This window comes from Vanellus vanellus (genome assembly GCF_965231255.1).
Source record: "Vanellus vanellus genome assembly, chromosome: 7".
NCBI classification, from domain to species: Eukaryota; Metazoa; Chordata; class Aves; order Charadriiformes; family Charadriidae; genus Vanellus; species Vanellus vanellus.
Genome location: NC_138912.1, coordinates 22715318 through 22727497, shown reverse-complemented (window position 1 = coordinate 22727497; position 12180 = coordinate 22715318). Strand labels below are relative to the sequence as shown.

The 12180-nt window shown below is 62.9% G+C and overlaps 1 protein-coding gene across 1 annotated transcript; it reads left to right on the top strand.

Annotated features, from left to right (window-relative positions):
- Positions 1–3562: 3562 nt before the first annotated feature.
- Positions 3563–11842, top strand: TMEM150A (transmembrane protein 150A; the record flags this gene model as incomplete). The annotated part of the gene is made up of 7 exons (XM_082486104.1): positions 3563–3642; positions 5813–5860; positions 8158–8229; positions 8390–8457; positions 8595–8722; positions 9643–9820; positions 11598–11842. 7 exons carry the CDS (start codon positions 3563–3565, stop codon positions 11840–11842), a joined length of 819 nt encoding a protein of 272 aa, XP_082342230.1.
- Positions 11843–12180: the final 338 nt, after the last annotated feature.

The window sequence follows — 12180 nt, the reverse complement described above, 5'->3', positions numbered from 1 at the left end:
GAGAGCCTGGGCTCTTCCAGGGCTAATGCTTGCCATGGATGTGGACAACCACACATACTTCCCTCCTGATATTGTCTACTTTGTCTTGTGGCAAGATCCACGTGGTGCCACGGTGTCCTTAGAGCTGTGTGAGACACCAATGCCTTCCCTATCACAAGGATTCCAAGAGACTCCTGTGGGCTTGATAAGGGGTTTAAAAATTTGGAGTTTGTTTGAATTGCATGAGCCAAGATCTAAATATTGCGTAATGGAGGAGAAACAGTAGGAAAGTCCCGTTAATAAATCCTGGTTCCCTTACCCCACTTCCACCATTCCTGGAATATTTTCACTGCTGCAGCCTTCTCTTCCTCACCGTCCACTGCTACCAGATTGTGTCCTTCCAGCCCTTAGATGTTTCCAGTCATGTATTTGAATCCTGGTGCTGCCCATGGCCCTTTTATACCCAGCCCACCTCTCTGTCTTGTGTTTCCAAGCCTTCACTGCTATTTACAGCTCTGTTTTTCTGAGCTGTCTCCAAAATGCTCGCTGAAACCTTTAGATGATTAACTCTTTGTAAACCATTGCTCAATTGTCAAGTGCCTTGATGTCAGCACTACTGCCCTCTGATCCCCAGACTGTCCTTTGATTTCTTGGAGTGGTATGAGCTAATGGCAAAGCCCAGTTTTCCCCTACTGCCTTCAGATAGTTGTGTGGGGGGATGTTGTGTTTCAAACTGTGTTTGCAAACCTGGTTTCTACTGAGCGCATTACATCTCAATTCAGACAATTGCGGTGCAAAGCAAAAGCCACACGAGGAAACTGCAGGAAGCGGGACTGGAATGGAAAGAATGTCGACTGGAAAGACAGACAGAATTGCACTTTAAACAGTTTTCACTAGACTGTAAATTGGAATGGACTGGAAAACCAGAAAAAATTTCTTGGAATGTTTGGATTTTGCCATAATGAGGTTTCATGTGTTACAGAGAAAAAATAACAGGGAAAGTGTTTGAACCAAAAACAGATCAGAATCAACTGACAAGTAGCATGTGCCGTGATACATATTTTTATTAATAAGTCTCTTGAACTCTGTTTGTAACTTAAGTTACATAAAAGACAGTCACGCTGCAGCGGCTGTTGGTGTGGAGTGGTGTTCACAACACCAGCTTTCAGGCTTGTCCCAGCATATACTTTGTCTAGTCTTGGACTTCTTTCTCATTTTCACAAGTCTGACTCACTGTTTCGCAGAGGCTGGACAGACATCACCATAGTTTGGTTTTACGGACCTCTTCTGTTCCTATTTACATCAAGAACTTCCACCGCTGAAACAGAATATAAATAAATATTGGGATTTAGTGTGTATCAGTTGGACAAGGTTACTGTGGAGCTGGTGTTTCCTCATTGGTGTGAAGCTTCCTAGTGGGAGAAAGTCCTATAGAAAGATAGAAAGATAAGCCCTGGCTGTAAAACATAAATTTGGCACTGAAATTTGTGAAACTGCAGCAATGCTGCCTTTAGATTCAATTTTTAAATTGAATCTGAGCATACTGAGGAGACCTGATCTGTAGGAAAAGATTTCCATGAAGAATCTTCCACCAGTGAGCTGGCTTTTTTAGAAGTTACCCTCATTCCTAGAAATGCCAACTGTTGAACTCCTCTAGAAAAATCTGCATCCCTTATGGAGCCTAAAGTATCCTGTGCCCCTCTCCGTCGCCCCACCTGCGCAGAAGGCAGCCCAGTGGGGTTTGTACCGCTCGCCCCATGGCCCGGGAGCAATCAGACCTCGCCGAGGTGGCTGCAGCTGAGACGCTGGCCTGATGCCTGCCGTGATAGCCAGTGTTGTTCCCATCGCTGTCTGTCTGTGCGGCCGGCCATGAGGGCTGCCGGGAGAGGGAGGGCCAGACCCGCTGCCCGCCAGTGGACAGAAAATGCTGGGGGCAGCATTGGGAGCGCAACCGTCTCGGGAGCAAAGTTCTGGAGTGCAGCTCCTGCAGTGAAAGGTCGGGGAACTGATGTGCTGAACAGCGAGGAGAGACCCTGGGCCTGCGAGGAGGCTGCCTGGAGCGCGATTCAACACATAGGAAGAGGAGATCCCCCGAGACTACAAGTCCCAGTATGCAATACTGCTCCTCCAGTTGCATAACCTGCACCCCAGCCCAGGCGAGGTGGTGGGTGGCCGGAGCTCTTCTCCCGCACTCACCAGGGCTGCTCCTGCTCCGGGGCAGCTCCTCTGCGCAGAAGGCAGCGGGAAGGTGCAGGTTTTGGGAGCAGCAGCCGCTCGGGGGCCTGAGAAGCGCATGCACCCTTCAGCGGCACCGCACATTTTGGGATTTGCAAACACATGCCTGCAAGCAGCCGCGGGGTGGGAGGGTGGGTTATTGCTGAGTTACCGACAGGGAAATGGGGCTGCTGTGGCCGTGCCGCAGCCCGGCTGCTCTCTGCCAGGGGAAGTTGTGCTTCCTCTTCTCTTACCACGTTTTCCACGTAAGGAAAATGGCAATGGCTCTGGGCAGCAGGGTTGGTGGGTGGCCGCTAAATTTAATCCCTCGTTGAGGCATTTGTAGAAAGTGTCTGGGAAAAGAGAGGTCAGGCTAACCAGGTCAGGACGTGGCGGGTGGGCGGGCGGGCAGTGGCTCGCGGTGTGGGAGGCAGCCGAGGTGTCACCAGCTGCTTCATGAGAGCACAGGATCAGTCCACACAGGGGCTCAACCTGAGCCTTGTCCTCAGGAGGGGAGTCTGAGCCCATGTTAAGCCCCTTCCCACGAGGAAGAAGAGGGGACTGAGCGAGGTCTTCCGTGCCCAACTGTTACCTGGCCCTATACCTCCTGGGGGGACAGTGCCCTTTGGGCCACGTTTGCTGGAGGAGCCCACAGCCTGGTGGACACAGGGACGGTGTTGGGGGCAGAGAGAGCATCATTTGGGGCTGGGGGGTGGGGGGTGGGGGAACGTGTGTGTCCGGGGAGTCCCCAGCGCCCTGCAGCCAGCGGCCGCTGTCCCATTCAGCCATGGCAAAGGCCGCTCCGGGCTGCAGCTCCAGAGGAGAGCGGGTGTTTGCTGCCGGGCGGTGCCCGCCGTTCCCCCCCCCGCCATCGCCGCGCTGTTTTTGCCGAGCAGGAGCCCGTCCCTCCACCCCGGCCGCGTCCTGCAGGGGGCCGCGGGGGTGGGCCGGGCAGCGCACCCCGGTGTTACCGGCTCCCTGCCCGCCGGCTGCCCTTCCCCGGCCCGCCCGGGGGTGCCGGCGCACCAACCCTCCCCCCCCACCCCCCCCCCCCGGGACCGGCAGTGCCGCCGCCACGTGGCGCCCGGGGCCGGGCCGGGCCGTCGCCGCTGCCCGTTCGCCGCCGGACGGGGCGGGCCCTGCCCCCGCCGAGCGGGACCCGCGCTGCCCGCGGGGCGGAGCCGGCCTGGGCTGTCCCGGCTCGGCTCGGCTCGGCTCCCGCACAGCCGGACCTCGCTCCGCCCGTCCGGCCCCGGCCCCGGCCCCGGCCCCGGCCGCCCATGGGGAGCGCGGCCCGGCGGCGGTCCGGCAGCAGGAGGCAGCGGGGAGGCTCCCCCGGCGGCCCCGCTCGCCTCTAGCCCGGCGGGGCATGCCCGGTCCCAGGATGCCGGCCTGGGGGATCCTGCCCGTCACGCTGCCTGCCTTCACCATCACCGGCATGTGGATCGTGTGAGTGCCGCGGGACGGCCCGGAGCCGCCGCCGGTCCCCCCACGCCCCCGGCGGCGGGGCCGGGGTCGCCCGGGCTGTGGGGAGGGATATTGCGGGATGCTGCGGGGCGGGGGGCTGGAGGATGCTGCGGGGTGGGATGCTGCGGGGCACGGCCGGGCCTACGTCATGTTGGGGCACTTCTGCACTCTCAGTCGCTCCCACACCTCCCCGTCCCCCCACGGCCACCCTGTGTGGTCGCTGCGTCCCCTGCAGCAGCGCTGGCATGTGCCACCCCGGCCTCGTGCCCCTGACACCCCGTGGGATCGTGTGCCCCTGTCCAAGTGTGAGCTCAGCTGATGCTTAAGCGGCACGGGAATGGCCTTGGGAGTGATGCCACCAGCCCGGGTCGTGCAGCACCAGGGCTGTAACCAGCACGCGGGCTCCCATCCCACATGGTGGATGGGTTGGGAGGGCCAGGGGACATTTGTCCTTTGTGCTGGGGGCAGAGGCTGTGTCACCTGGGTGAGTGGCACTAGCCCACCCTGCCACTTGCTTCCCTGGGCCCTGGCCCTGGGATCTGAGCTGGTCGCGTAAGGCTGTCCTGCCCTGGTCCATCAGCACCCCCGTGCCAACTACCGCAGGAATGGTGAGCACTGGGTGAGGGGCTTTTCCCAAAGGCACGGCAAGCCCTAGGGCAGGTGATGGGACTTTCTGGGGTGTGGGGTAGAGCAAACGCACCCCATACCATGCAGGTCCCTCCAAGAGCTTCTCCCTGTGGTCCTCCCGCACACCAAAGCCAAATGCTGACCCTGGTGCAGGGAACTCATGCTCCAAGTTTTTCCCCTGGATGCATCGCAAAGCCCTGGCTGCCTCCTGTGGGTGACCCTGGGGGGCACGTGCCCCTCCAGCCCGGAGCAGCACTGGTGGGAGGTGCTGCTCGTGGTCCTTACAGCCAGGGCTGCCCTGGGAGGGGGGTTTCGGGTGCTTTTTCTGTCCTCAAACACGTCCTGCATCTGCCTGGGGGACGCTGTATCCCTTGCCTGCGCAGCGGCAGGGTGAGGCCGGGCAGTTGCATGTGGGAGCGCGTGGTCCATGCGGGGCCCTGCCGGCTGTGCCTGGCATGCAGAGCTCTGAGGGGGGACCGGGTGGGTGGGGGCACATCCCACTGGGGGAGGACAGTGCTGTTTGTGCCTCTCTTGGCTTATTGCCCACTCCCAGGAGGGCACGGAGAGCTGGGATGGGGACTGGGTGCTTGGGGGTGACCTGTGCTGGGAAGTGGTTGGGTGAGAAGTTGGGGAGGGGGGGGTGGGGGGGGTGTGATGCTCTTGGTGGGCAACCCTTGAGGTGGGCAGTGCTGCCCCGTGGCTCCCCCCCAGGTGTCCCGCTCTTTGCCCCAGCGCCTCTCTGCTGGGATCATCATTTTCGCAGCCTGGCTGTTACGTGGCCAGCTTGGGCGGGAGAGGGATTTTCTTACCGGTGTCGGGGCCTATTTTTAACCTGAGCTGTTTACGGCCACTGGCGGCAGCGATTTGAACAGCGCAGTGCCGCCCGCTGCTGTGGCTGCCAGGCGGGAGGGCTCCTCACCGGCTGGGGGGGGCTGAGACCCCCCTGGAGCTGAGCGGGATGAATGTCATGAACCCCTTGTTACGCTGACTGAGGTGCAGGGGTGACCCCACCGTGAAATGCTTGATGGAGCCGATCTGCCCAAAATGCCCTGCCAACACATCGGTGACTTTTCCAGACTTCTTTTAGCTCCAGGCGGTGGCCAGCCAGGGGCCGGGGGAAGCCCAGCAGAGCCCAGCTGCCATCGGGTGACGCCCGGCACAGCCATAGGCTGGTGCAGAGCCCGGGGAGCACAGCAGTGCGATGGGGAAGAGGTCCCGCAGGAGCAGCCACAGCCGCACTGGACTGGAGCAGGAGGTGGCTCTCGGCGGGGATGGGGGTACCGGGCAGGGGGACCTGGCCCTGGCAGCGGGAGCCCCCCCAGAGTGTGGACTGGGCTCATGCGCTTGCTTGTCTTTTTCCTGCCTTGTAAAGCCAGGAGGTGCCGCAGGGTGAGCGCTGGCTCCTGGCGGGCAGGGAGGGCCGGTACCCCGGCTGGTCCCTGGGGCTGGCCCCCGGTGCTGGCCAGGAGCGGGGATGCAGGGAGGTGGGTGGCTGCGGTAATCCCTGTTGTTGTCTCTCCCCCAGGTACGCCATGGCACTTTCCAACAATCACATCTGCCCCGTCCACAACTGGTAAGGCTTGTGGGGGGGTTAGGGGGGTGGCAGGGGCCCTTCACCACGGACCGTCTCTGTTAAAGACCCTGTAATGCCGGGCCCCTCTCCAGACCTGTCCTGCTTGAACCGTGCCGTGCTGTGCCAGACCGGCAGGTAGCCAAAACACCGCCTGCACTGCGGACTCCCCCTCCCCAGGCTGGGGACGACAGGAGAGGTGGGAGCATTAAAGGGGGCACAGAGCCACCTTCTCCCCCGGCAGACATGGTGGTGACAATGACGGAGCGCAGTCGGCCCGGGGCACGTGTCTCCTGTCCACCCCGTGAGTGGCTTTTTGGGAGCAGAGAGGCTCGGGGAGTGAGCTGCTGGCAGGGCTGGACCCCGCATTAGCGAAGCGGTGAGGATGCCAGGGCCGAGCGGGGCTATCAAAAGCCGCCCTCCCTTCCCGGCCCGGGCTCGCCTGCGGTTGCGGCTGCTCCGGTGACCAGTCCAGCCCTGCCTCAAAGCAGGCGGGGAGAAGGAGGCCATTGAAAAAAACACAGCATGGGGGAAGTATGAAAATAAGCGGTCAGGGAATTACAGAGAGCCGTGTGTCTCCATGGAAAAGGTTGAAGCTTGCTCGCTTGCTTGCTCGCTCGAGGCTAAATCTGGCAGCGCCAGGGGGATGGGATGGCCCCGCGGCGCCCGGCCACCCCACGGGCAGAGCTGCCTGCAGCGCCCCGGGATGGGGGACGAGGCGCGGGAGAGGCAAGGGCTGGGGAAAAAAAAAATCCATTTGTTCTCTTGGCAACTTCTTCTGCAGGGTTTTTGGCTTGTTGTGTCTACTTAAAAATCTGCCTAGAAAAAAAAAAAAATCCATGTTAGTTTAATTCTTGCTGGAGTGTTTGAAGAAGGGGGGGGGGGGGCAACCCACTGCCATTTCCTGCCTGATGGCTGATTCTGCCCTGGGAAGAATGTGTGTGTCGGGTTGTCTGCGCCGCACAGGCAGCCCTTAATGATGAATAATGCTTCCCGGCCGCGGGCTGCTCGCTTTAAACAAAATAATAATAATAATAAAAAAAAGCCTCCCAAACCAAACATGGCCCCAAGAGCAACCCTTGAGGAGGCCATGGGGCTCCACGCCTCGCTGGGGTTCCTGGTCGGAAAACAAAGCCACCAGTAAAGGAGGAGACTGAAAAAACACCAGAGCCCAACCCCGGCCTTTTCCAAAAAGACTGTTTTAACCGTGCGCTTGCTGGGCGGTTGGAGGCGGCTGATGGTCAGCCTGGGCCAGGGCCAGGACGGTGCTGGCCCCCCCACAGCTCCCCTCCCCACCATGGGGCTGGGGGTGTCGGGGGGGGGATCCCTTGGGGGCACAGGGCTCCCTGCCTGCGGGGTGGGGAGGGGTCCCCGCTCAGCCACACCAGGCAGAGGTGCTGGGTGCCCGGGTGATGCTGCAGCAAAGGGGTGCCCAAAAACCCACTGCAAGTGTGTGCCAGCTCCCAGGAGGGCAAGGGGGCACGTACCCCTCGGGCGGGGAATTTGGTTATGGCTGCGGGCAGCAGCTGTGGTACTGGAAGGTGCCTCGGGCTGATAAGAGCTCTGGGGTCCCCAGAGCTTGCAGGGTCTGTGGCCGCAGGAGGCACTTGCAGGGCTCTGCGGTGGCTTCGGCAGCAGAGCCCTGCCCCAGCCCGGCAGTGCTGGGGGCTGCTCACGAGCCCCCAGGGGGACGCCCAGCCAGGTTGCGGGGCTCCCCAGGGGAGCCTGGGGGCTTGCTCCTGCTGTGTCCCCCCTTCAGGCAGCTCCTGCCCTTCCTCCCAGGTGGGGTGGCACTGCCCCGGGGCTGCTCATGGCCATGGGGGCCGTTTCCCGCTCAGCTCGGCGTCCCGTGCAAGCCCGGAGCTGTCGGTGGCTGTGTGCCCGGCTCCACCTGCGGTCCCACCCCGGGGACGTGTGTGATGGGGCCGGGGCACGGGGGCTCCCGCTCTTGCCTGGGGCGCAGGGCTGCAAGAACCCCCTGAGCCCAGCACCCCGGTCCATTGCAGCCCCCCCACCCTGCCATGGCCTCTCTCACTTGCGGGCAGGGGCTCCGGGCGGGCAGCAGAGCCAGCAGGCAGGGGACGGGCTGTGGAAACGCAGGCGTGATGCTCCTGGAGGACCCGGTTGGGCCACGGGTCGCTCCCGGGAGGGGTTTGCCCCCAGTGTGCGGGCACATCCCTGGGGTCGGGCTGAGCTCTCTGGGGAGCAGCTCTGCCGCCCTTGCAGGGCTTTTGGGCAGGAGGCAGGAGGGTCCCGGGCAGCCGCTGGGCTCTCCTAGCCTGTCCCTTTACTCCCGGCAGGAATTACAACCAGTCGTGCGGCGTGGACAGCCTCGGCTCCTGCTGCACGCTGGACCACATCCCCCTCGTCAGGTGAGCAGCCGCGGGGTGGGAGCGCGGGGCCGGCCAGGGGTCGGAGCTGCTCCGAGAGCACCCCTGGGGTAACCCAGGAGTGTGTCCTGGGGAGGGGGCGAGCGCCGCACCCCGGTGCCCCCCGGCTAAGGGCTCCCCGGGCCTTGCCTTGTCCCCACAGCAAGTGTGGCACCCTGCCTCCCGAGAGCTGCTTCTTCAGCCTCATCTGCAGCCTGGGCTCCTTCATGGGTAAGTGCCGGCTGCCGGGGGAGCGGGGCCGGGAGCGGGGAGCCCCCGCGGCACTCACCCCCCGGCGGGGGGCAGGGGCGGGTGGTGGGGGCACCGCGTGCAGCGGTGTGCGACGGGGCTGTGTCTCCCTCCTGCAGTCATCCTGGTGGGGCTGCTGCGCTACGCCCACCTCCTGGAGCGCCTCGGGCCGTCCCTCCTCAACACCCTGGGGCTGGCCACCGGCTGGGTCTGCGCCGCTGGCCTCACCATGGTCGGCAACTTCCAGGTAAGGCATCTCCTCAGGGGGTCCTGGGGGGTGCCGGGGGGCAGGGAGGGTGGGAGGGGGCCTTGGCTGGAGCGGAGCAGTGGCAGCACTCGGTGGTGTAGGATTTGGGGTGGTTGTTTTGGTCCCCTTCCCCCATCCATGCACTCCATCACCTCCACCGAGCGGTGTTCTTCCTCAGGCGCTGGGACCCCTCTTTGCTTGTGTGCTCATAGTTTCAGGTCCAGATTAAGGTGCTTGATTTGGTTTAACCCTTACCTGAGCCCCTCTGCACGGTCTGTCCTCTCCATGGATGCATGACCCTGCGCGGGCAGAGGAGACCCAGCCGAGCTGCCGGTGCTGCCGCTGCCCGGCCATCCCGCTGGGGATGTTTGTGGCTTGGGAGGGGGGGCGATGCCAGGAAACGTGTCTGGGCAGAGCCTGCGCTCAAAGGGTCCGGAGCGGTCCAGGGCTTGGCAGCAGCCAGGAACGCTCCCCCCAACGCCTGCACTGCCAGGCACCGGCCTCCCGGCAGCTGCCTGTTTGCTGCCTGCAGCAGCCCAGTCCCTTCCGCTTGGCAGGAGGCTGCTGCCGGCGCCACCCCCCCGGGAGAAGCTTCGCTGGCCCCAATTCCCCTTGTGCCCCAGCCGTGGCTCAGCGGCTCTGCTGAAGGCCGGGCTGTGACCCCCAGGAGGGGGTGCCGGCAGCCCCAGATGCTGCTCAGGGCAGAGGGCAGCCCCTGCCCCATGCCCCTGGACACGGCAGGGCTGTTGGCCCAAGGGGCTTGGGAGCTGCCACCCCACAGATGCTCAAAGAAGTGCTTTGAGATCCCAGCAGCAGGTCCAGATCTGCTCTTCAGCCCCGAGTCGGGCACTCCACGCTGGAGCAACGCCATGCCGGGGGTGCGTGCCGGAGTGTGGACACCAATGGTCTCTCCCCTGCAGGTGGATCACGCCAAGGTGCTGCACTACATTGGGGCGGGGGTGGCCTTTCCCACCAGCATGCTGTTTCTGCTCCTGCAGTCCATCCTCACCTACCGCATGGCCAAAACCCGCGGGCAGTACTGGACCGGCCACTTACGTAGCATCCTCACCTCTGTGGCCTTCCTCACCCTCGTCTTCAGTATCCTTCTGAAGGGGGTGTGGTGAGGAGATCCGGGATGGGCTGGTGAAAGGTGGTCCACACGGAGGGTACATGCCCCATATCCTCCATCCTTTGGTCTGGCAGCGAGGCACGGTGCCAGGAGGGGCTGGGCAGGGGGCCGAGGGTGGGCAGCTTACTGCGCCTGTAGGCGTGAGGAGCAGCATTACTGGGGCAGTGCAGGAGTGAAGAGAGGAAGGGATCCTGGTGAGCATCTCTCGAGGCGCTGGGGGGGCCCCAAACCAGCCCTTCCCTGGTTGCTGCAGCCCAGCCCAGCCACTGCTGCAGGCTCCAGCCCTGCACCTTGCAGAGTGGAAGGACCGGTTAATTGTTGGGGTTTTTTTTAATGAGACAAAGGTATGTTGAGCCCTCGGCAATGCAAAGTCCACGTGAGTTACCTGTATGACCGAAGCCGAGTACAAAAGCGCTCTGTGCGGGTGCCAGGCGGGTGCGTGGCGGCACCTCTGCCAGCCGGCACTCACCGGCACCCGCCGGCCGACCTGCCCGCAGCATGAGGGAGGGCTCGGAGAGCAGGCGCTGGGGTCTGCAAACACCGTGCCAGGGAGGGAGGGCACGGCAACAGGCAGAACGGGGATGGAAGAATGGTCCCGAGTGTGTGGCCGGGGAGCCAGGGGCTTATTTGGGTCTGAGGTTAGGGATAAATTGGGAAACAAAGTGGTGGTTATTGGGCAGGAAGGGGAAAAAGCATGTGGTGTCCACAGGTCCCAAAGAGGCTGGCTGGGGTCTGGCCAGGGTGAGCAGCGCAGGAGGAGCCCGGGGGGGGTTCGGCGGGCCTGGGATGTGCCGGAGGGTCCTGCTGTGTCACCACAGCAGGCGGGAGGACCGGGAAGCGGGCAGGGAGCTGGGACGGGCAGGAGTGCCATGGGGCTGTGCCAGCTGGGAGGGACAGGCAGGGCATGTAAGGACAAGGGAGACAGGGCTGGTGCCTGTCTGCTGTGGCCGTGCTGCTCGGTAAGCACTGCAGACTGGAAGTGGGAAAGCAGCGAGCTGTAGTGGTGATGGTGTGAGGAAAGGGCTGGGACCTGTCCTGGTAGGACGGGGGGAGTGAGCTCTCCCAGATCTTGGTATCGCTGGCAAAAGGCAAGATGCTGCCAGAGGCTTCACCTGGAGGGCTGGGGGATGTGCCTGCCTTCTCCCCTCACCCGTGGTGGCCCTGGCAGTAGGCTTCCCTAGAGAAGGAAGGGAGGGAAGCATAAAAAAGCTCTGGCAGCAGCAGAACCTGGAGGAGAGGGAGCAGGCCCCCTCTCTGGGCTCAGCCAGCCAGTGGCGCAGAGGGATGGGGGGTGCTGCGGGGCTGGGATGCAGCAGCCCGTACCCCCTTACCAAGGGGAGGGAGGGAGGGCTGATAAGTTTTATCGACTTTGCATCCCATGGGAAGATGGGGAGCGTCATCCTGGTTTGAGGAAGAGGCGAGGGGTGTGGGGAGGGTGAGGCAGCCGGGCACCCAGCTTGCCTGAGGGCTGCAGCCCAAGTTCCCCCTGCCCCAGCCTCTTCAGAAAATCCCTGCCTGGCATCGGTCCCGTGATTTACTGAGGCTGGTTTGGGCACGTGTGCCACCACCTCACCCATGCTGGGGCCCTCCCAGTGCTGGGGGAAGCATGTGGGGTTTCTTAGTTTTAGGGGTGGCGGTGTGTTCCCTGCAGAGGGGGGCCACCCCAGGATGCAGTGGCAGGGGGATGTGGTCCCCCATGGGGTGGCTGGGGTCCAGCTGTGCTTTCCTTGACAGGGATGCCCTCAGGTGGTGTGTTCTTCATCCAGGAGAGCTTTGTGCTGCAGCATGTGGCTGCCCTGTGCGAGTGGATGTTCATCATTGATGTCCTGGTCTTCTACGGCACCTTCACCTTTGAGTTTGGGGCCATCTCCACAGACACCTTCCTGGTCCTGCTGAAAGCCAGCCGGGCCCCCAAAAGTTACAAAGGCGAAAGCGATGCATCCAGCACGGCTCACATCCACAGCCATGCAGAGGGCCTGGCCATGGCCTGACCCCCACGGGGGCCAGCCTCGAGGCTGATGGTGGGGACCCCCAAATTGGGCTCTGCCAGTGACTCCCCTGTCCTGAATGTCTCTGAGACACCGGCTGACTCTGGGTGCATGTGTGCATGTGTGTGCACGTGTGGGCGTGCGGTGCCCTCCCTTCCTGGTGAGAGCTGCAGCCGGGGCTCCTCCGGCAGCGGGTGTCCCCTGCAAGAGCTGTCCCCTCCCTGGCCGCAGGGTGTGGGGTCACTGCTGGGGTGCGGGGGTGCCAGCCTGGTTCTGCCATCGACAGAGCCGGGATCTGCCCCTGAGCCTCCGGAGTCGCCCCCGCTGAGTTGAGGGCTGTC